Source organism: Camelus ferus, chromosome 16, assembly GCF_009834535.1.
Source record: "Camelus ferus isolate YT-003-E chromosome 16, BCGSAC_Cfer_1.0, whole genome shotgun sequence".
Classification (NCBI taxonomy): Eukaryota; Metazoa; Chordata; class Mammalia; order Artiodactyla; family Camelidae; genus Camelus; species Camelus ferus.
In genome coordinates, this window is record NC_045711.1 from 34,368,167 (window position 1) to 34,392,046 (window position 23,880).

Below are 23,880 nucleotides of genomic sequence, written 5' to 3' on the forward strand. Positions count from 1 at the left end.
TGCTGTATGCCAGGCCCTTCTTGACACTGGACATGGTAATGGTGGCAGCTGAGGAGCCGGCCCTGGTAGAGCAGTTCTCTGTGCCCTCTGACTTGCCCCGAGCCTGGAGAGTCTTCTGCCTTCTGGGCGCCTGGCAGGGTCCTCTGATTATCACCAGAGAGAGGGCGTGGTGGTTTTCACAGGAGGAGGAGATGAGGGATGCCAGGAGGAAGCGGTCTGTGTAAAACACCTGCTTTTTCTTTTTGTTGGATGTAAGTGATTAATCCATTGCTCTTAACGTTTTTTCCTTTACTGAGGCCAGCAGTGTGAAATTTTAATGGATATTTCACCCCCTTTCTGGGATTGAGGTCATTGAGAAAGTATATACTTTGCATGGAGCCTGAACCAGCATCTTTCTTCTGAGGAAGCTAAGTGCTTGATTGTCTTTGTACAAGATGAGTGAGTGGGTAGGCCCGGTTCTCTCTTTACTTTTTTTCCTTTCCTGGCAGTCAAGTTGAAACGGCCAGTGAGGCGGCCTGTCTGGTTCTGAAAGCCCCGAGTTCTTAAGTAGCCTTTCTCTTTGGCTGCCCTGTTGCTGCTTCTGGAGTGGCAGTTAAGATCTGCTCTACTTAAGTCTGCAGTGGTTAAAGCACATCAGGAAAAGCTGAGAAAAGTAAATATTTTGAAATTTTGTGTGAAAAAGGGTTCAGTGTTACAACCTGGACCTAATTACTAAGGAACAGTAATTAATATGATGGGTTCTGTTCTGTTTGCCTTTGTGGCATTGCTGGGGGCTATCTGGTACTCCTGTCTTGATGTAGCAGACTCACTCTCCAGTCTGTAATAAGGCTCCGAGAGGAAGGCAGCTGTGTATCCTAGAAGGCAGCTAAGCTACCCATACAGGTGACTGGCCTAACATTCTGCTTCAGCCCCAGACCTCTAGGCTATTTTCCAGGGACAAAAAGGTCTCACACAGCCACCCCAGCCTTCTAAGGTATGGGTCTTACAGACTTGAGTGCAGCCTTGTGAACCCAGTACAAGGGTACTGCCCTTTGAGGTGGACCAGGGAGGCTTGCCAGCACCACGATGGGAGAATCAATGGAAAGTCTAACGAGTCTGAGAGCTCTCCTTTCTCTTTCAGGGCCCCAAAGCCAGGTGGTAAATCCTGATGCGCAGCTTTTAACGATATTGGTGTTCCTGAGCTAAGATCTCTCAGGCTGGGAAAGGACTTGGAAATCATACATCCTGTATTATTTTCTGGTCCTCTGAATCCATGCACAGAGACCTTATTTAATCAGAGTAATAACTTTATTTCCAAATTCACTTATACAGCAACAGTGTAAATCATTTGTTAAAACACACAATACACCATATGGACATTCACAGACAGGAAGCTAAGCTAAGATGGTTTCATGTCCCTCCCCCCACCCTCAAAATTACCAAAGAAATCATGGGACTTGCAAGTGCCAGAAATTGTCCTGCCCAACACTGCAAATGCACGGAGCTCAGTCCATTAGGAGGTGAGACCCTGGGTCAGTGCCCAGGGTAACCCTTTTCAAAGCTCAAGAGAAACCAGAAGTCTCTTGAAGCTACAGATCTGTAGATGGGACAAGCTGATGACCACCTCCACCTCTGCCCTCATCCCCACCTCCTGGCTTTCCTTGAGGGACAAAGATAAAAGGGTGAAGAGATCTTGGCAGCTGCTAGAATTATTGGTTGTGTGTCCAGAGCTGGTGGGAAAGGTGACATAGAGGTGCCAACGACTTAGAGGAAAGGATGCCAGCATATTTGGAAGGCATGATTGTGGGCTTGGGACCCTGCAAAGGGGCAGCGGGCCAGAGCAACCATATCTCCAGATTCCTCCACAGGCCTCACTGCCTGCACCTGGCTGGGAAGGAGATGGAAACCAGCTGGCAGCCTGTTGCACCCGTCAGTGAAAAGCTGAAATCCCAAGGACCTCTAGCACATGTGGTTGAAATCATGAAAAGGGTTGCAAGGCCACTGGAACTGGCATTGCCAGTGGAACTGCTGCACTCCGAGACCCTCCCTTTGCCCAGTGGTAACTATCTTACAGGGTCCTCCCCCCACCCCACCCCCAGAGCTCAACAAGCAACTGCAAAAGGATACAGTCTCACCATTGAAGTCAATTTAAATGGAACTATGGCTAAAGTGAGTGGAGAGCGTGAAGGAACCGGGTATATAGCATATCCTATCTAGCCCACCCAAGGGACACTGGAGGAAAAGGGGGTGGGGAAGTGCCCAGCCCTGGGGGGATTGTCCTCATTTTAGGTTATAAGCCAGCAGCATTCCTTTGCAAACTCCCTGCCAGCACTGACCTGATCAGCCTAAACTGTGATCTTTAGGCTGATCCAGATAGCCCACCCAATGGGAGACTCCAGAGACCGCAAAGTACTGAAGAGCAGGGCACAAACCACAGGATGAGGTGCAAGAAGAAACGCAGCCGAAATGGGTGGCAGTAATGGGCCGCATCTCTCAACAGCTACCAAACCTTGACACCACCTTTCCTTTCTCTTCCTCAGAACCCTCCTAAAAGCAGCTGGGTCTCAGGACAGAGGAGAGCCTCACAGTGGGAAGGTTTGGGCCCAGATGATCCCTTGCATGGAAAGCTCTAGCGGCAAATGAAGCCTTCAGCCCTGGACTCCTACCACCCAACCTTTCAGGGTTGCCTTTAACCATACCCAAATTGGATGTGGCAGAACTGGGCCTGAGGCTGATTTTTTGTTTTTAAACAGCAGATTTCTACAAAGGCTGCTTCCCTTTCCCCATGGCAGGAGATGGGACTGGTGCAAGGTCTGTGGGGGCTCTGGCCAAGACTTTGGAAATGGTATCTCCTGACTTATCACCCTTCCTCGTTCAGGCAGCTCAGGCCCCAGGAGCCGGTCCAGGGCAGGCAATCCATCCCAATCCCTGCTGTGGTCGTAGAGCCTTAGGTGAGGAGGTCTGGGCCATCCTTCCTGAGGGAGAGCTTGGAGCTGGACCCCAGGCTGAGGGGTGGGCTGTAGACCTTTCCACAGCTGGCGCCCATGATGCAGGGAGCTAGAAGACCCTCTCTCAGTGTGGCTGTGGGGCCCAGAGAGCACCATCTTCATGCTGCAAACCAGGCCAGCCATAAGACACACCAGCCTCTGCCTGACAATGGGGAGCCCTGGGGGCGGGGAGGGGGCACCGTAGCTTCTGTCCTCCCGTGCTTCAGGCCTGCTTCTCAGCTGAGGGTTCTCAGATGTCAGTCTGGTCTCTGTTGGGTCCCAGGTGCTGATGAAAGCCTTTCAAAAATTGAGAGGCCCCACCGGGGAGAGCCACGCTGGCCTTCCGGAGCTAAGTCCCGGGGGGGGTGAGAGACATCTAGGAACCTCATGAAGGTGGGTTAGAACCTCTTTACAAGCATTTCAAGATACATGCGTCCTTTTTTTTTTTTTTTTTTCTTTTTTTTTTCCTTTTCACTATCATAGTCACTCTGGTGAATCCAGGCATAAACAGACAAATCCGACTACAACGCGACAGGGTGCAGACGGGGAGGGGAGGGCGACATCTATGTATATGTTCAGCTGCTCCAGTAGGACAGACAGCATTGCTTCCAGCTGGGACTTGGGGGAGAACCATTTCCGAGGGGGCACGTTCCCCTTTTTGTGGTGTGGAGGGCTGGTTATGTGCACTGGGGGTTGAGCAGCAGCTGGGCTCTCACAGGCTGGCAGTCATAAGCTGTGGGGGATGGTGGGAGTGTAGTCCTGTCCTGGGGGTCTTGCCTACCTGTGCCAAGGCCATCTCTTGCACCCAAGATGGCCAACCTGCAGTCAGCACAGGAAGGAGACCAGGCCTCTGGGAGGAAAGTCTCTCCAAGTCAACAGGGCATAAACATCCAGGGTCGTTGCACACCCCACCACCCCGGCCGGCTCACACCTGTGATGGGGGGGTTGGGGCGGGGGACTGAGTAAGGGCATCAGGTTCATTGCCAGGGACACGCCAGCTGGATGATTGGAACTTAGACTGAGACTGAGGTTCCCCCACTATGTCTGGACTTTGCCTCCCACTTTACTCTCCCCCTTGGTTTAGAGTAAGTGCCTCTGCATCTAAATAATGTCCATTACTGAGAAGCAGGGGTGGTGAGGCTAGGAACTCAGGACAGTGTGACGAGGGGTACAGGCAGTGACTGGGCTCCGCACGGCAGACACAGGCATGGCGGGGGCAGACAGGTGGCTGCGGTGGCCGTGGGAGAGAGGGGAGGCTCAGGATTCACCTCCCTGACCCCCACACACTCCAGAGATGCCAGAGGCCCAAACTTGGGAAGAGGCGGATATCTCCCAAGAGGCACAAGTCCTTACAAAGAGAACTGGTTAGCCCTGAAGTCCCAGATCTGTGAGGTGGCCAAAACCGTGGCTGCAGTTCCAACCCTCAGAACTCAATAAACAGGGTTTCCGTGGGGCGGAGGGAGGCCCGTCAGCCTAGGACCCCGCCCTGCAGGGAGGGAGGAAGAGGCCACCAGCACTCAAGCAGGACTTGAGTGCTACTCAGAGGATATCCAGTAGGTCTCAGAGGAAGTGATCCACTCCTGCCAACCTTTCTCCTCCTGCTCACTGTCCCTTCACGGCGTGGGGGGATTGGAGCCCCTCTCCCACAGACCGCCCTCCAGAGGGTGGCACTGACCCGCTGCAGGAAGGGAGGTCACTTGGTCTGTTTTCTGCTGCCTTTCCAGGCAGAACTCAGGGCCTCTCCCCTACGCCCTTCCTTGAACACCTCCCCCTGCCCGCCCCCCCTGCCCGGCCCCTGCAGCAGCCTCTCCGGGGCCCTCTCCACCCCACCCTGTCCTGCTCCAAAGGTTGCCCTGTGCCTATGGCTCCAACGCACCAAGTTTCAAGTCCTTTGTTGCCGCCGCTGCCTCTGTGGCACCCCCAGGATGGGGCCCAAGGAGGGGTGCCCCCAGTCCCTTGAGAGTCCCAAGAAGCGGCTTTCAGAGCCTCTCCTCCCTCTTCTACTCAGAGGAGGAAAAAAAGAGAATCAAAAGTAATTGCCCGAGGAAATTCTGGGTGTGGCCATCTTTTTAAATGTTCTTAAAAATATTTTATTATTATTGGCCCACCCATCAATTTGGAAAGATGAAATTTGCTCTTATTCCCATCACTGATTTGGAAGTCCCGAGCCAGAGCTGAGCGACAAAGCAGGTTAAGTGATTAACCGATTAACCGATCTGTGAGGAGCAGCTGGGGGAAGGCAGAGGGCGAAGGGCCAGATCATTATTATTTTTTTTTTCCACACTCTCTCACTCTCTTCTCTCCACGATTACTGACCGCCCCGGGGGCCCGATCACAAACCCTGCTTGGCCAGGGAGGCGGACACCTCGTCGGCTAGCGTGGCGAGCTGCGGCGAGTCCACCAGGTCGATGCTGCCGGTGGAGGAGACATTGCTGAGGTGCCGCGGAGATGTGTCCCCCGACACCACAGGCGACTTGTACACGATCTCTGCCCCGTGGTCTGTCTTGGCTTTGGCGTTCTCGCGGAAGGTCAGCTTGTGGGTTTCGATCTGCGAGAGGAGGGACAGGAGGGTGAGCCAGAGACAGAAGGGAGGCCCTGACAGCCAACCGGCCTTGGGTGGGAGGGAGCCATGATGGCCCCTACGGTTTCATCATTTTCCAAAAGCTAAGGCTTGTGCAGGGTCCTGCTTACCTCCCAGCCAGCCACCCAGTCCCCCTTCCAGAGGCAGTGACCCTTGTGAGTTTCTTGCTACCTTTCCAGAGAAATGCCGCACATGCAAATGTGTGAGTATAGAAAAAAAAAATACATATATGTTAATACATATGGTAACAATATCCACATGCTTTGCACTTTTGTTTTTAGATTTAATACCTTCCTTTATCAGTACATAATTCCCTCACGCTCATTGACTGCTGTGCAGTTTTCCATCACAGCAGATGTACCAAAATGTATCTACTCCCCTGTGGGTAGATATTTAGGTTATTCCAGTCTTTTGATCTCACAGACAATGCTTTGCATAAGTAACCTTGGATAACTTTGTACCGAATTTCATTTCACACACGTACTATAAGTGTATCCCAGAAGTGGAATGGCTAGTATGTCAAAAGTCATGCGCATTTTACTTTAATACACACACACTGCCAAACTGCCGATGCAAATGGAGGAGGGTCTAAAGTAGATTAAGGGACGTGCCCAGAGCCCCTGCCGTCCAGCTGTGAGCCACACACAGTCCTCCCCTTTGCCGGTGACTGATGATGAGGCTGGAGAGGGTAGAAGCTGGGGGCAGCACTGGCAGGTGTACTAGAGAACGTGATGCAACAAAGCCCTTTTTAAAGTAGAGAAACGATGACTGGGAGGTCTTACTAGCTCCAAAGGACACCTGGGAAAGTCGGAAGCAGAAAGCATTGGCTAGAGCTGCCAGGAGTACATAGTAATTCTCTCCTGATGAGCCCTGAAGTGGTGGACACAGTAATTCTCCAACCTTTTTGCGTCCTGAGACCTCCCTGAGAATCTGGTGAAACCAGAATAATGTGTACACATGCCTGCATGCTCTCACACACATTACAACTTCTCCACACAATTTCAGGAGTCCCTGGACTCCAGGTAAAGAACCTCTATTGCAGGAGGGCTAGAGCATAGAGAAAAAAACAGGCTCCCTTTAAAGCTACATGCTTATTTTGTTCACTCTGGGGTTACTGATTTGAAAAATAGGACTCTTCCTTATTACTACAACAAAGACCATTTTGACATAAGCTTTGACAAGAACACTTACGTCCTTAAGAAAAAATGACAGCGTCCTGGGAATGTCACCAAATCTCCCAAACTGAAAGGAACTCAGAGGGTCCTGTGCTCTACTGCTTGTCAGCAATTTTGCTCATCTCAGAAGGAAATGGGGGAGTGAACACGAGGGGACCCTCTGGGACCAGGACACTGTCTCCTGGGCAAGGCCCACTTTTCCGAGGCATCACAGAGATGAGTTAAAACAGAGTTCAGAGGGAGGTGCCAAGATGGCAGAGTAGAGAAACACAGCTTGTCCTCTTCCACAAATACACCAAGAATTACATCTACAGACCCACTGAATCACACAGAAAACCTACTGAAATCTCTCTCCCTTCAAAATACAGGAGGACTCTCACAAAATCCGTTAAGAGAAAAAAAGAAGAAAAAAATTGGTGGGGAACCGGTCCTACGGAGAGGGAGTGGCGAAGGAAGAAAGGCACCCTCATGCTGGGACGCCCCCGTCCTCCAGCTGGGAGGTCAGCGGGGACAGAAGCAGAGCTTTGGAGGCTCAGAGGAGAAAGTGGCAGCCACTCAGTAGACAGAACTAAGGGAAACTAACACAGAGGGTCCCTGCAAGCCCTACCCAGCTCTAGACGTACGCCGGCAGGGGCAAGCCGGGACTGGCTGCTGGAGACCAGTGAGGAGCCCAGGCAGAGCGCTGGGGCCCACTGCACAGAGGCAGCCTCAGGGGACTGGAGGGCGGTGTGAGCTCTGGCTGGGGGTGTGTGTGGACCAGAACAGCCTGGAACCCCCATAAAAAAAGCACCATGGTTGGTGTGCATGGGGCGGAGGGGCGCAACACGGTGGCACCATAACCTCTGTCTCCACTTGGCTCCACTGTTGGTGTGTTCTTGCGAGAAGGGAGGTAGGGCTTGGTCGTAGCCATTACTGCTGCGTGGAGGTGAGGCAGAAAGCTGAAGCCGTACCCAGTGGCCCTGCAACTTCACAGGCGGGACTGAGATTTGTTTACAGCCCCAGGCAGACAGGGTGGATTTTCTCCACTGGCACCTTTGTGAACCTGCACTTCTAGGACCAACAGACAATGAGTGGAGTTCTGGCTCATTGCTGGGGCAAGTACGGGAATTCACAACAGCCCAGCATACCATACGTGGAGGCAGGGCTGGCGTCTGTGCTGACCTGTGGCGCATCATGATTTCAGGTACGTGACTGCATGCTCTGTGGTGCACTACGCTATGGCAGGTCCTAGCACCTGACATTGGTGGATCTGTGCTGGTGGTTCTGGGAGCCCAGACCCTGGGGGACACCAGAGCAGGTGGCTGACATTCCCCTAGCTAAAGCAGGAACAAAGGCAGCATCAACAGAGTACTTTGTAAGCCTGCACAAGTGACAGACACCACCACAGAGGGCACTTCCCAGTGGACATCTCCTGCAGAGGTATCCTCAGTGACACTTCTTCCCAGATTAAGCGCTCTAACCCTGCCTACTACACACCAGAGCTCAGAAACAGGTCTAGAAGCCCCTATTCCAGCAACAGGGAAGCAGACCCAGCCCCTATCAAGGCTGTGACAACCACAGAACAAAAGAGAAGGCCCTGCTCAACAACAATCAGGGCAGACTCTGATCACTGCAACACCAACCACACCCCATCAAAGGGATAACAGGCAACACACACGGAAGAAAGACGTGACAACCATCCACACTAAGAACAGCCCTCAGCAACAAAACTATTAGATGCACACAGTCTACACAGGAACGCTTCCACTTTAAACAAAAGCAAACAAAAAAACAGCCCTTCAAGACCATGGTAGATTACTGATACTCCTAAATCCACAGAGCCAGAGAAATATAAGTAAAATGAAGAAGCAGAGGAACCACTCCTAATTAAAAGAACAAGAGAAGTTCCCTGAAAGAACAAACAGTGAAACAGACCTCAACACTCTACTAGATCATGACTTCAAAAAGGGGGTGATAAAAGCACTGAAAGAAATGAGAGACTATGAATAGAGACAGAGAATACTATGAAAAGGACACAGAAACTACACAGAGAAGCCGATTAAAAACAGAAAACTCAGTAAGAGATAAGAACTGAGCTAAAAGCAGTCAAAAGCAGATTAGATAACGCAGAGGAACAAATAAGTGACCTAGAAGATAACAAGTCACCCAATCAGAACAGCAGACAGAAAAGTAAAAACCAATGAAAGCAATATAAGGGATGTATGAGATAATGTAAGGTGTGTCATCCCACGCATAATAGAGGTCCCAGAAGGAGAAGAAAGAGAAAAGGGGATTGAAAAGGTATTTGAAGAAATAATGACCGAAAACTTTCCAAACCTAAAGAAGGAAACAGATATCCAAGTATGGGAAGCACAGAGGGTTCCAAACAAGAAGAACCCAAACAGGCCTACACCAAGATATGTTACAATTAAGATGGCCAAAGTTAAAGATAAAGAAATGATTCTAAAGGCAACAAGGAAAAAGCAAAGAGTTACAAGCAGACCTCCATAAGGCTTTCAGCTGATTTCTCTACACAAATACCTCTGGCCAGAAGGGAGTAGCAAGATATACTCAAAGTCCTTAATGAGAAAAAGCTGCAACCTAGGATACTCTATCCAGCAAGACTATCCTTTAGAGTAGAAGGAGAGAGAAAGAATTTCACAGACAAGCAAAAACTAAAAGAATTCAGCAATACTAAACTTATCCTAAAAGAGATATTGAGAGGTCTGCTCTAAATAGAAAAGCAGGAAGCTATAGAAATGAGAAAACCATAATTGGAAATGTGATAACTATGAATCGCAAGAGAATAAACATGAAGATGTTAAAAAAAAAAAAAGACATCAAAATCATAAAATGTGGGAGGGGGAGCAAGAAAATAAAGATCTCTCTCTCTCTCCTTTTTTTTTTCTTCTTCATTCTTTTTAGGATGTGTTTGAGCCTACATGACTACCAGTCTAAAGCAAACAGATATAGTAATGGGTTAACATACTTGAAAAACAGGGTAACCACAAGTCAAAAGCATACAATAGAGTCACAAAACCCAAAGAGAAACCAAGTTAATACAAAAGAAAATTATCAAACCACAGAAAGAAAAATAAAAAGGAAAAGAAAGGAACAAAGAAGAAATACCAAATCAACTGGAAAACAAAGTTCAAAATGGCAATAAACACATCTATCAACAATTACTATAAATGTCAATGGACTAAATGGTCCAATCAAAAGACACAGAGCAGCAGATTGGATAATAAAACAAAAGCCTACAATATGCTGCCTACAAGAGATCCACTTTAGAATGGACACACATAGATTGAAAGTGAGAGGATGGAAAAAGATACTTCATGCAAATGGAAATGACAAAAAAGCGGGAGTAGCAATACTTATATCAGACAAAACAGACTTTAAAACAAAGGCCATATAAAAGATAAAGAAGGACACTATATAATGATCAAAGGAGCAATACAAGATGAGGATATTATACTCATTAACATATATGCACCCAACATAGGAGCACCTAAATGTATAAAACAAATACTAACAGACATAAAGGGAGAAATTGATGGGACTATGATAATAGTAGGAGTCTTTAACACCCAACTAACATCAGTGAACAGGTCTTCCAGACAGATAATCAATAAGGCAATGGAGATACTAAATGACATAACAGAACAGTTGGACATAGTTGATATTTTTAGGACATTACATCCCTCCAAAACAGAATATATATTCTTTCCAAGTGCTCATGAACATTCTCTAGGACAGACCACATACTTGGGCACAAAAGAAGCTTCAACAAATTTAAGAGGATAGAAATTATTTCCAGCATCTTCTCTTACCACAATTGCATGAAACAAGAAATCAACCACAGAAAAACAAATGAGAAAAAAATGACAGCATGGAGACTAAACAACATGCTACTAGAAAACCAATAGGTCAATGATGGAATCAAAGAAGAAATAAAAAAAAAAAAATCTTGAGACAAACAACAATGAAAACAACCACACAAAATCTATGGGATGCAGCAAAAGCAGTCCTAAGAAGGAAGTTGACAGCGATACAGGCCTTCCTCAGAAAACAAGAACAATCTCAAATAAACAACAATCTCAATAAACAATTAGTAAAAGAAAAACAAACAAAACCTAAAGTCAGCAGAAAGAAAGAAGTAGTAAAGATCAGGGAGGAAATAAATAAAATAGAGATTTAAAAAACAATAGAAAAAAAATCAAACCAAGAGCTGTTTTTTTGAAAGAGTAAACAAAATTGACAAACCTCTGGCCAGGCTCACCAAGAAAAAAGAGAGGACATAAATAAACAAAATAAGAAACGAAAGTGGAGAAAAACAATCAACACCATAGAAATACAAGTCTTCAGAGAATACTATGAACAACTATATGGCAATAAACTGGACAATTCAGAAGAAATGGACAAGTTTCTAGAAACATACAGTCCACCAAAACTGAATCAAGAAGAAGCAGATCATTTGAACAGACCAATCACTAGAAATGAAATAGAAACAGCAATTAAAAAAAAAAAAAAAAAAAAAAAAAAAACCTCCCTGCAAACAAAAGTCCAGGATCAGATGGTTTCACTGGGGAATTTTACCAAACATACAAAGAAGACTCATACCAATCTTTCTCAAACTTTTTCAAAGATTGATGAGGATGGAACACTCCCAAACTCATTCTATGAAGCCACCATCACCCTGATACCAAAGCCAGAGATAAACCCACAAATTTTTGGTCAATTAATCTTTGACAAAGGAGGCAAGAACATACAATGGAGTAAAGACAGTCTCTTCAGCACTTCTAATCAATGAAGTTAGAATATTCCCTCACACCATACACAAAAATAAACTCAAAATGGCTTAAAGACTTAAATTAAAGACAAGACATTATAAACCTCTAAGAAGAAAACATAGGCAAAACATTCTCTGACATAAATCTTAGCAACGTTCTCCTAGGGCAGTCTATCCAGGCAATAGAAATAAAAGCAAAAATAAACAAACAGGGCCTAATTAAAGTTAAAAGTTTTTGCACAGCAAAGGAAACCATAAGCAAGACAAAAAGACAACCTACATATAGAATGGGAGGAATATTTGCAAAAGATGAGACTGACAAGGGCTAAATTTCCAAAATACATAAACAGCTCATACAACATAATAAGAACAAAACAAACAACCCAATCCAAAAATGGGCAGAAGACCTAAACAAGCAATTCTCCAATGAAGACATACAAGTGACCAATAGGCACATGAAAAAATGCTCAATATTGCTAATTATCAGAGAAATGCAAATCAAAACTACAATGATATATCACCTCACACCAGTCAGAATGGCCATCATTCAAAAGTCCACAAACAATAAATGCTGGAGAGGGTGTGGAAAAAAGGGAACCCTCCTATATTGTTGGTTGGAATGTGCAGCCGTCATGGAAAACAGTATGGAGATTCCTCAAAAGACCTAAAATACTTACCATACGATCCAGCAATTCCACTCCTGGGCATATATCTAGAGGGAACCTTAATTCAAAAAGATACACGCATGCCAATGTTCATAGCAGCACTATTTACAACAGCCAAGACATAGAAACAACCTAAATGTCCATCGACAGATGACTGGATAAAGAAGTTGTGGTATATTTACAAAATGGAATACTACTCAGCCATAAAAATAATAAAATAACGCCATTTGCAGCAACATGGATGGACCTGGAGATTGTCATTCTAAATGAAGCAAGCCAGAAAGAGAAAGAAAAATACCATATGATATCACTTATATGTGGAATCTTAAAAAAAAAAAGATAAATGAACTTATTTACAAAACAGGAACAGACTCACAGACATAGAAAACAAACTTATGGTTACTGGGGAGGGAAAGGAGTGGGAAGGGATAAATTGGGAGTTTGAGGTTTGCAGATACTGATTTTATACATATCTATATCTATATAGATATAGATATATACATACATACACACACATAATAGATAAAGTTCATACTGTATAGCACAAGGAACTATATTCAATATCTTGTAGGGCTGGAGTGCAGACAGAAACAAGCTGGCCTTTTGCAGAAAACCTTCTCCACTTCCTTGGAAGAACTGGGTCCTGCCCCTACTTCCCTTGAGGCATTCAGGGACCCTCTTTGTCTTCACACTTTGGATAGAGATCCAGGCACTGAGAAGTATTCCTGCACCTGGGAAAGTGTGTGGAAGTGTGATGGTCAGGGAGTCCAGAGGGAGCACTGGGATGGTGGGGTGACCAGTACCCTGTCCTCCCCTCAGCCTTGGGCGGGGCTCCGTTGGTGGGTCAGGTCTGCCCTGAGGTCTCAGTTTGCAGCCTCTGCTTTAAGAAAACGCCAGCAAGTGCCTCTCCAAAACGACACTGTGGGGCCTTCATGCAAACATGAGGTGGGCCGTGCCTGTTAAGAACCAGAGGTGGAGGTGGTGAACGGGCGTTGGGGGAGGGGTGGTGACGGCCAAGGGAATTCTAGCTGCCACCAATCACAGTGTGATGCGATAGAAAGATGGCCCGGCTGCCACTTCCAACCAGCAGGGCCCCCTTGGGCAGCTCCCTTGCTTACACTGGGCTGGATCTCAGCTTCTATGCCTGTTCTGGGCCATCCCTTCTCCTGGCCACTCCTCAGTCAGCTGCTGGGAGACACTTAAGACTAGAAAGGGAGCCACTTGCAGAACTTCAGGGCAGGTGTGGGCAGGAAACCCAGAGTGTGCTTTGCTTCATTTATGCAGAAGAGAAAAAATGCAGCCACAGGACAGCCTCCTGTGATGGGCCCAGAGGCAGCTGCCAGTGTCCCCTGCCCCCACCGCACCCTGACGGCACGGAGAGTGAGCAAGACCTGGCGTCTCTAGAGACTGCAGGGAACGCCCAGGTCCTCCGTCCAGCAGCCTCCCCATGCTGAAACCTGGATCCCAGCATCACTGTTTTGCTCTAACTGCTTAGTGACTCTTTTAGAAAATTGGGTTATGTTGCCATGACTTGCTCATGGTGGCAGCAGCTGGCTTTGGCAACAGCCACTTCCTCTTGTGGACGCTTGTCAACCACAGGGCCTAGGGTCCTTGGCTCTCACCTTTCATGGCACTAGGAGTCACCTGGGGGTTTTAAAAGCACCAGGCACCCAGACAACAGCTAAGACCGATCAGTCAGGCTCTCCCGGGGTGGGGGGACCCGGCATCAAGTCTATTAAAGCTCCCAAGGGACCCCAACCAGCCGCTCAGGTTGAGCCCCACAGGCCTGCTGGTTGCTGAGAATCCACATCAAGTCAGTCAGTGCAGGGTCTGCAGCCCTCCTGCTCCGCGAAGCTGGACGAGACGTGCCCGCCTGACTCTGCTACATCTATATGCGAGGGCAGCCACCTCCCTGCCTCGCCCTTTTACCTTTTTATGCCCTCCGCCAGGGACGTGGGTGATGTTATCCAGGGACCCGATCTTCGACTGGACTCTATCCTTGAAGTCCAGCTTCTCAGATTTTACCTCCACCTGGCCACCTCCTGGAACACAGCACACATGGGCACCGAGCCTTGAGTGAGGGCCAAGCAAGTGATTCCACGCAGGTGCCAACCTTTAGGAGGAGATACGGCTAGCCTTTTTTTTAGTGTGGTTTTGGAGTAAGTCCTTCCAAAGGGCCTGAAAACAGTTTGCTTCATCTTTCTAATCAGGGTGTACAGTAAATATTTATTTAGCAAACTCTTCCTCCTTAGATAATGCAAAGGTAAATGACAGTTCAGTTCAGGAGAAATTATTCTAAATTCTAAACTGGTTGGCTTCCAAAGAGTCAAGTCTCTCTATGTCAACATCCTGTAAGCTACAGCCCTGTAAGACCTCAGAATTAAAGTACGTGGCAAAATGCGCTCTTAATAGGGAAGGGTCCTGACCTTTTCTTCCTCCTCGGACACTCAATGCAACACCCAAGCATGGGAGACATGGCCTGAGGAAGAGACTCTACATCACTTTCTTGGGCCTTCCAGAGAAAAGCCACTCAAAAAAGCTGCTCCACCGTGTGGCAGGATGGGCGCCCCAGTAAAGGGACAGTTTTCACTGGGAAAGAATACACTCCCACAAAATGATCAAGGGAGACAGAAAATAATGACACACTTTCTAGACTGTGCTTCTGACAGTCTTCTCTTCTATAGTCATGGTTCAACTAACAATCTCTGCTCTGAACAGGACCTAAGGCAGAAGTCCCTGCTCCGGACTCACAGGTGGGAGTTAGAATCCAGATCTGTGCTAAGATGGTAGCTACTAGCCACCTGTGTCTACTTAAGTTTTCATTAAATAAAATTAGTTCATTTCCTCAGCTGCACCAACCATGTTTCAAATGCTCAATAGCCATGTGTGGTTAGTGGCTACCATACTGCAAAACACGAGAGAAGAGTCCACTGTCGCAGAAAGGTCTATAGAGAGCACTGGTTCCTACACGTCTGAGATGGGGAGGAAAAGGGTAAGCATGGTGTGTTCCAACAGCATCACTTTGTTGAAATGAAGTCACAGCAGGGGCATGGCAGTGGCCCAGAGGTCCCATGCTGTAGCTGGTACAGTTGGTGAAGTGCCCCTCTACTGACTGAGGACCACACTGGGACATCCACAGAGCCAGCCTTCGGGGGCCAGACCAGATCTTTCCCCAGCACTAGAGGCCCCAGGTGGAGAACCCACTTGGAGAACCATGGGTTAAACCATGGGTTAGGATTTAGACCAGTGCCTGCCCTCCCTCCTCACCTGGTCTTGGTCAGCCTGGCCCTACTCTGGAGCAACACACCACTCAGGTGCCAGCAAGCTCCACCCTCAACACCCTCCCAGATCGTCCAGCCCATCAATCCTCCCCACCACTTTCAGAGAAGGCACCGCCCGCCCCACCCCGCCCCGCCCCGCCCCATCCTTGCCTTTTACAAGGTTCTACCTGGCTTATGATGAATGTTGCCTAATGAGCCACATTTGGAGGTCACTTTGCTCAGATCCACTGGTTTGTAGACTATTTGCACCTGGAGGTGAGAGAGGACGAGCAAGAGACAAAGAGAGTAAGACAGGATCATTTTATTAGGGGCATAACAGGATGGGAAGCAGCTGTGTCTGTCCAGGCCCTGCTCAGACAGTGCGTCCTGTCTGCCGCGAGGAACACATCCTAGTGGTGGTGGGAAACTGCTGTGGGAATTCTGCCAACCCTGCCCCAGGGGAGCAGGGTCTTCACAAAATAACTGGAGCCCCTTCAGTCCCATGGGACAGGAACCCCCGGGGAAAAACAGGGATATTTGGCCATTGTGCCGGGCCCACACCATTGGTTTAACAAACACATGTAAAAAGGTCATTCTCTTTCCTGACATGAGTGGACAGATCACATTCAGTGAGGACATAAAGAAAGAAGGGTTCAATATAAACCATTTCTGCAGCATTTGCAAAATCTCAGAAAAGCGAGAGGGCTGTCTCTGCTGCGCCTCTGAGAGCAGAGGGCAGGCAGTGCGGGGTTGTGAGGTGGACTTTCTCCCCGGAGGAACTTCACAAACCCCGCACCCCCACCGCAGAGCAGTGACTATCCGCGAGCGGGACTGAGGCCAGTCCCGAGACTCAGTCAGAGCTAAGAGCCAGCTGGCAGCCGGGCACACGGTGTCCTGGGCATTTCGGTTCTTTACCGAAAGGAGCAAAGTGACACCAGCAGGACAGGCAGGCGGCACAGAAGAAATCACAGGTTTAGTGTCTCAGGGAGTCTGCACCAACACAGGTAGCGGAGGCCTGAGGGCTCCAGAACACAGCCCACCCTCCCAAGGGGAATGACGGCCCCCGCGCCGCCCTCCGAAGGAAGCACCCCGTGGGGACCCCGCACCAGCAGATGGTCTCCTAGACGGAGTCTCTACAAAGCCATGGCTGTGAAAGGTCAGTGATGATCACTGGGTGACACTTCCCAAGGCCTCCAGAGAGACCTTGTGTGAGGTCACATGAGGGTACAGGAGGCCAGTCAACAGGGGGTCAGGTGGCCCCTGCTCCCCCGTGCCTGAGAATGATTTTACTGGGGACATCAGAAAAAAAAAAAAAAGGAGGAGTTTCTACTTAGGTCTAAACCATCTGGAACAGTCCCAAGTTATTTTAGTTAATCAAAATCATGTTGGCACTTGCCAATACTGATGGAGTTGATTGAGGCTGACAGGTGGACAGGCCTGTGTGGGGAGCTGGCACCTCTGAGGGTGAGGGGTTAATGATGGATTCTGAGAACAGGTTGGGGGGAGTGTGTGCTCTGGGGTGGGGCACTGAAGGGGGTGGGGCGCAGGGCTGTGGGAACTCCCAGTAAGGGAGATGAAGGTGTCACCATAACTCCCTTCTCTTCCTTTCATCCTGGAGGGGGTAACTTGTGAGCAAGAAGGAGGGTGGGGGTGCAGAGAAGAGAGAACCTTGTTTGGCAGGGAGGGGAAAGGAATGGGTGAGGGTGGGAGCCAGGGCAGGGATGGGGTGGGAGGAGAAGGCCAGGCCCTGGAGTGAAGCCCAGAGCCAGGCAGGAGGCAGGGAGAATCCTGACATGGAGAAAGGGCAGGGCCTGCCTGCCGGGAAGTCACCTCCATGCTGAGGAGGGAAAGGAGAGGAGCAAGCAGAGGCCAGCACCCAGGCCAGGGGTCCACTGCCCCCCAAACGCCTGGGACTGACACTGTGCAGGAGCTCGTAACCCCCCAACTACCTTTCACCAGGAGAAGAGCTTTCTGTGAGGCTCCTCTGCAAATAAGCAGTGGCCGCCTCAAGCCAAGGACAGTGCCCGAGGCCAGCACGGGGTATCCTGTGGCTCTGTGCCGGGTCAGCAGCTAGCCCACAGGCCAGCAGAGACTGCAGGATGGATGGGAGGTGATCCTGAGGAAGTCCCTTGATGTCCTGGGCACTGCCATCTGCAGTGGGAATGCACTCCTTCCCCCCACCTTCTGCCTGAATGAGCGGTCACCTGCTGGGCTACTGGACCCTGCAGCCTTGCCCTCAGCAGCACACCCCCCTAGCCAGCTGACCAGACACAAGTTAAACCGGAAAGCACATGTCTTTCCTCCTCTGGTCAGAGACTGCCATCTGCAGTGAAGCCAGGGAGCCAGGAGTCAAAGCTAAAACAGCAACGGAGCCCACAATCACCGCTGGCAGGGGGTGGGGCGGTCCCCATACCTTCTCTTTCCTTCTCTGGGCCAAAGACAAGGTGGCAGTGGGACAGAAGAGCAGGGGCTGCGGGCACAGGGGGAGACACTGAGCAGACACTGGTGAGGAAGCGTTAATGAAGCGCCATGCAGCAGCCTCTGGTGAGTGCCCGTGACTCCCAGGGACCACAGAGGAATCAGTGACAGAGCCAGGACCTGGGTGCTCAGGGCAGGAGGCAGCAGCACATTGCAAGAATAAACCCTCAGGACTGTACACAGGTGATGCGCGGGCCCAGAGAGAGCATTTTCTGGAGAGAGCCCACCGGGGGCTCCCACTATCACCCTGGCACTGCCAGTCAGGAGTGAGGTGCCTGCTCTGGGAAACCATCCTCCTTCCTAGGGGTGGACCTCAAAGGGTCCAAACCTCCTGTTCCGCAGTGTGTTTAAACACTTGCCTACAGCTGATCAAGAGAGGCTGGGGGGTGCAGAGAAGGAGGCTGAGCCTCAGGATACTGAGTTCGCATCCACTGTTGGTGAATGGGCCGGATAACGCAGAGTAAATCACACGGGCCCGCAAGAATGAGGATGCCAGGCCCAAATCCCAGGGACACACACACTGGGGACACAGAAGTCTCACGGAACACCTGGAGGAAGCCAAATTTAAAAGAGCTCAAAGCAGCATTTCTCTGCCCACTCTTGGCTGCAGACAGATCCCTGGTGCACTTTTGCTGGGCTCTTTCCCATCTGTAGTCTCTGCCGGGTCGTGGAGCTGGTTTCAAACATGAGCTGAGAGGCTTAGCAGTCAGCTCAACCCTCCCAAACGCAGAAGACACGTGAGCAGAGCCGGTCCTCTGCATGCTCAGAGGTAGAACAGTAAAGACCTCGTGTTCCCTCCTCGGAAGAGGCGGGCCAGCTGTCCACCGTGGGGCACTTGGCGTGAACCTGCCCAGGTGATGGAGGGGGCGGCGACAGAGCCCAGTCTCAGGTGCCGCCCCCTCCAGCCCAACCTCAAACGGGCTGCGGGGCTCCCGGCAAGCGGGAGCGATGACGGGTCTTACGCTGTGAGGACCCGGCCTCCAGAAACCGGAGGGAGAGAGGACCATCTTCTCCGCGCGGGCCGCGGCGCCCCTCCTGGAACTGTGGGCACGGGTGTGGGCAGCCTGGGCTACGTTCACTTGGGGACCCCGATAGACTGTAAGCCTGAGAATGGTTTATTCTGTGCAATGTCTCGCAAGTACAGACACTCATGCCACTTCTCCGACCCGGAACCGCAGCGCGGCGCAGGGAAAGTGTGACGGTACTCACACTGCCGCCTCCTGGCACGTGTTTGATATTATCCTTTGAGCCACACTTGGACTGGACGTTGCTAAGATCCAGCTTCTTATTAATTATCTGCACCTTTGATAGCCAGAAAAAAGGATGAGTGACACACCACACCCAGATGCATCTGCCCCGCACTAACACACTCGCCGCCGCTGTCTGGCTGCGGGCGGGGCGAGTAGGCTGAGTCACACCTCCCGGGGAAGCTGCCCCAGATCGCATTCCAGAACCAGGAGTGGTTGGAGGTGGACCCCACCTTACAGCACTGGGTTTACAAAACATCCATCAGGAAGCGGGTCTTCCCTTTACAGAGGCCCCTCGTAGCCCTAAATATTGGAGGTGAGTTTCCACCAGGTTGGGACGGAGCAAATGTGCTCAGTTACGTTATTAAACGAATAAATAAAAAAATTCCAACTGTGGTCAGATCCATCGGAACATTCACCGTGACCTTTATACTCAAGCCTGTTAGGCACTGAAATCACCTGCAGATATTTTTTTTAAAAAAAATCTCAGACCCCACCCCTGACCTAGAATTAGAATTTCCATCTTTGTGCTTCTGAAAAGCTCCCCTGGAGTTTCGTTCACATGCACAGTGAGGTTCAAGAATCACTGCCTTCAGGGGAAGACACAGGTGGTTTTATGGCAAAAATCCAGACCCCTATCTGTGGGAAGACTTTGCCTCCTGAAAGGCATCCTTCCACCCGCAACCCCACCAGGTGCTCAGAGGGAGCTGGGCAACATCCCACAGGTTTCCTGAACGGGTGTGACCCAGGCAGTAGTGATCTCACTGTACTTCTGCAAAGCTCCCCATTCTCCAGGCACCAAGGAGGTGTGTGGCTATCAATGTTCCGGTGGAGAAGGATTTTTACCCAGTTTGTCTAAAAACTATGAAATACACAGAAAACCACGTCACAGAGAAGGCGAGTTGAGAAACTCTACGTTTTGTTGGCTGGAGCTCTGATAACATCTTCATCACCAGATGTCTCCCATTAGGGCCTTAAGTTTCTATTAATCACAGACATAAATACTGCCAACTGAAGTCCCCAATTAAAAACCAGCATTGCCCTCTGAAATTCTGGAAATTGTACCAAGACCTCAAGTTGCTACCAGGTGAGCGCCGCTGCCCCAGATGACAGCTGAGGCTGGGGGTCAGGGCCTCATCTAGGGAGAAGGGTCCCAAACTCTCACCCAGGAACCAGAGCTGGCCATCAGTGGGTCCACAGGTCCTCAGCCAAATGAGAAAATGAGGACAAGATAGCAAAATTTGTCCATCCTACTTTTTAGTCTTAAAATAGTCTTTCCTTTATTAAATTATTAATTATTATTTACAGGAGATAATATTTATTATTTTTAGATGTCCTTAACTTGGCGAAATAAAAATATAATCATCTTCTCTTAGACCCCCATCCTCAGTTTTTTTCTTAATTTTACTGGTCTGAATCTAAAAATTTTACTGGTGTGAATCTTTGTTTTCTTTCATATTCCTTTAAAGTAAAAAGCTATGTTTTTTTTTTTTCATTAGAAAAGTAACATATGATTTGAAAAGCGTTCAAAAAAGGAAAAACAAAAGTTTTTGGCTACCTTAACACAACCACTACTGCATTTTCTTGTATTCTCTTGAGGTCTCATATATAAAAATAAAACTACCATCATAGACATATAGGTTTTTTTTTTTTTAGGAGGGGAGGTAATTAGGTTTATTTACTTATTTATTTTTAGGGGTGGGACTAGGGATTGAACCCAGGACTCCGCATGCTAAACATATGTTCTACCATTTGAGCTATACCATCATAGACATATAAATGATAGTAATTATTGTGTACATACAACTTTATATCTTGCTTTACTAAGTAACATCATATCCTAAGCATTTGCCATGTTCTACAGTCATCAAAAGCATTATTTAAAAAAAATGTCACATTCCATTTTGTGGTATCTGTGCTATCAGATATCTGTATTGATTCCATTTTATATAATATAAACAGCCTCACATGAACATCTTTCTGCAAGGAGTTTTTCCCATATCATGTTATTTTCATAGCATAGAGTGCCAGAAATTCTATTTCTGGGTCAAAGTTATAAAACACTCTAGAAACTCTCAATACAATTCTTCAAATGGCTTTCTAAAAGGGTTGGATTAAAAAAAAAAAGGTTGGATTAATGTATTCCATGAGCACTGTTGAGAAAGTCAGTTTCACCATATTGCTGCCAGTACTGTACATTAAAAAAAATTGTTTTGCTTACTTCCTTGACTAAAATAAATAGGATTGCATTGTTAGCTTATTTTGCATTTAATTATGACTAAAATTACTCTTTTGCCCCCTTTTTGCTGGTACTGTGTAGTTTTTTCTAATATACAAATGTTGGCATTTTTACATACTCAAATTCTCCCTTTGTAAATTTCTTCCTCTGGTTTATTAAGTGTAAACACCACCCCTCATATAGAGGTTAAATACCTAATTCCACATCACCCTTCTCACCTGCCATCCCCGACCTGACGAAGAGGCCACCTGAGGCCCAGAGAGGTTCAGCAACTTTCTCAAGTCAGCGGCAGAACCACACAGGAACCTAGATCCTGGTGTTTCTGCGGCCACGGGTATCTATGTAACAAGATTTCTCCTGAGCTGTCCGCAAGCCTGTTGTCTCATAAACCAAATAAAAACAATACTCCATCTTGATGAGCACTGAAGTCTCTCCTGCCAGCAAGGAGACAACATTGCAGTGCCTCAGCCCAGGCTGGAGCTGGGATGAGGAGGTGGAACAGGTTTTCCCACCCTGCTTCTTATGGAGTTGCTGTCACCCTCCACACAATGTCTTTGAATCAGTTTGTCCCACCCACAAATTTCAAGGAATCCCACATGAACACCTGCTTTGGGGATCATTTTTTATTCACTTTCCACTGGATAAGTCCCAGAAGCAGACTTGCCTGCTTTCACATAAGAACTGAAGTGTAGAATTAGAAAACACACACCAACACACAAAATAATAAAATAAGAAATGTAAAGGATGGTAGTAAAAGAAGAGGAGGTCATCAGGACTGACTGACAATTATAAGACTGATCATTACATATACTTCTGAGCTTCCTGAAAGCCAAGGCAAAAAGGGAAGTATAATGGGTTACATAATCCGACAAAGAAAACTTACCAGTTTTTCAAGGAGGATAGCCTTGTTTTCTGTACTAATCCTTACAAGAAATTCATCAAATGACTTGAGACATTAAGCAATAACAAGATGTGCAACACACAGAAATGTTTTCTCCATGTGGCTTATATCTCATTCCAATCCCACAAAAAAAGGCAAAAAGCTTTTGTGGGATTTGGCAGGAGACACAAGGATATTTACAAAGCATACCTGAATTACTGTTAGTCGTCAAATTAAGTCAACACCCTTTACAGAATGGCGGGTTTACAGAAAGGAGAAAAAAGGTTGGCATGATGAAACTGGAATCCTGAAACTTAATTTCTCAGCTGGAATGAATGTATGCTATTGAGACTCAGCTCTGGGCAGACACTGAACACACCCATCAAAGGAAAAAAAAAAAAACTGTTTGGAAGCTCCCAATTTTGATCTGGGGGACTCCTTATCAAGGGATAAATGCCATGGTGAGGGTTTGACCCTGGAGAGGCTAGGGTGGGGTGAGGCTGGGGGTGGGTACACTCTAGTTTAATCTGTTTCCTGGAGACCTGAAATGGTTCCAAATCCTCATCAGAATTTGATCTGGTTCTGTTTGGGCTCAGATCTCTTGAAGTGCTCTGGGTGGCCCAGCCCTCCCCGCAGGAGCTCCCAGACTGGCCGAGTGTCCACAGGCCATCCCTGGTGATGCCTGTCTCCAGCACTGCCTGGGGCTGGCTGGGCCTGGCTTGGCCTCACTAGGGTCAAAAGTGCTGAGGACTGGGGGCTGGGACCTTGTGGTGGGAATTTAACCTGGGTGGGCACTGGACACCCACCAGTCCAAGGTGGTCAGCCTGAGAGCTGATCCAGGGGATCAAATAAAGGGAGTCACCTTTAGAATTATGTATACTGTTCCTTTTAACAGTGACTACCCCCAAGCTTCTATAAAATGATGGGATTCACAAGATTTTTCAGAAACACAGATGCTGTGTACAGGTAGAGAGGCCAAAAAGGGTCTCAGAGTTACATGGCTGTCCCAGAGAAGGGTCTGCGGGGCCTGACATCCCAGCCCAGGTTCAGCTGAGTCTCTGGCCCTGATCCACGACAAGCAAACTATCCCAGGGACAGACTCACTTTATTTACCCTACATAAATGTTCTATACGTGTACTTTTAAAAATGATACCTGAAACTTTGTCAATAGATACAACAAATTTTAAAAATAATTCAGGTCTCCAGAATGGAGACAGACGCTTATAACATTCCATCGCCATCTTCTGGCCACCTGGAATATTGCAGCTCAAAACTTTCCAAGCCCCACATGCAGCTCTGGTAGGTTTCTATCCCACCGGGGGCCTTCACATTTCCAGCTACAGGCCTGAACATCCTCAGAGGAAGTGAGCTCCATCTGCTCAAAGCCAACCTAACCATCATCAACACCCTACCCCCACCCTGTACTCTGGTCATGACCCCGCACATCCCTTCTCACCTGGGCAGTCACATGGATCCTCCCAGTTCTCCTGACCAGGCAGCCTCGGCCCCAAAGGCTACTTTTCTCTCTCTCTCTGGATGATACCTGTGCTCTCCGCTGACCACACAGAGGGGCTGCTGATGCTGGCGCTGCCTTAACCTCGGCTGGGCCCATACCAG

General features: G+C 48.3%; 1 protein-coding gene across 20 annotated transcripts in view; it reads right to left on the minus strand.

The window, feature by feature from the left end:
- Nucleotides 1–5,030: 5,030 nt before the first annotated feature.
- The window catches only part of MAPT (microtubule associated protein tau), a 102,788-nt gene continuing 83,938 nt past the window's right edge, over nt 5,031–23,880 (minus strand). For 14 of the 20 annotated variants that reach the window (XM_032457175.1, XM_032457170.1, XM_032457176.1 and 11 more), the window contains 4 exons: nt 19,106–19,198; nt 15,607–15,688; nt 14,088–14,200; nt 5,031–5,514 (listed from right to left, as the gene is read on the minus strand). In XM_032457175.1, the coding sequence (XP_032313066.1) occupies nt 5,299–5,514; nt 14,088–14,200; nt 15,607–15,688; nt 19,106–19,198 (504 nt within the window). In that variant the 3' untranslated portion in view covers nt 5,031–5,298. The remainder of the gene's footprint in view (nt 5,515–14,087; nt 14,201–15,606; nt 15,689–19,105; nt 19,199–23,880) is intronic. The other 6 variants (XM_032457173.1, XM_032457178.1, XM_032457174.1 and 3 more) reach the window with 1 other exon arrangement.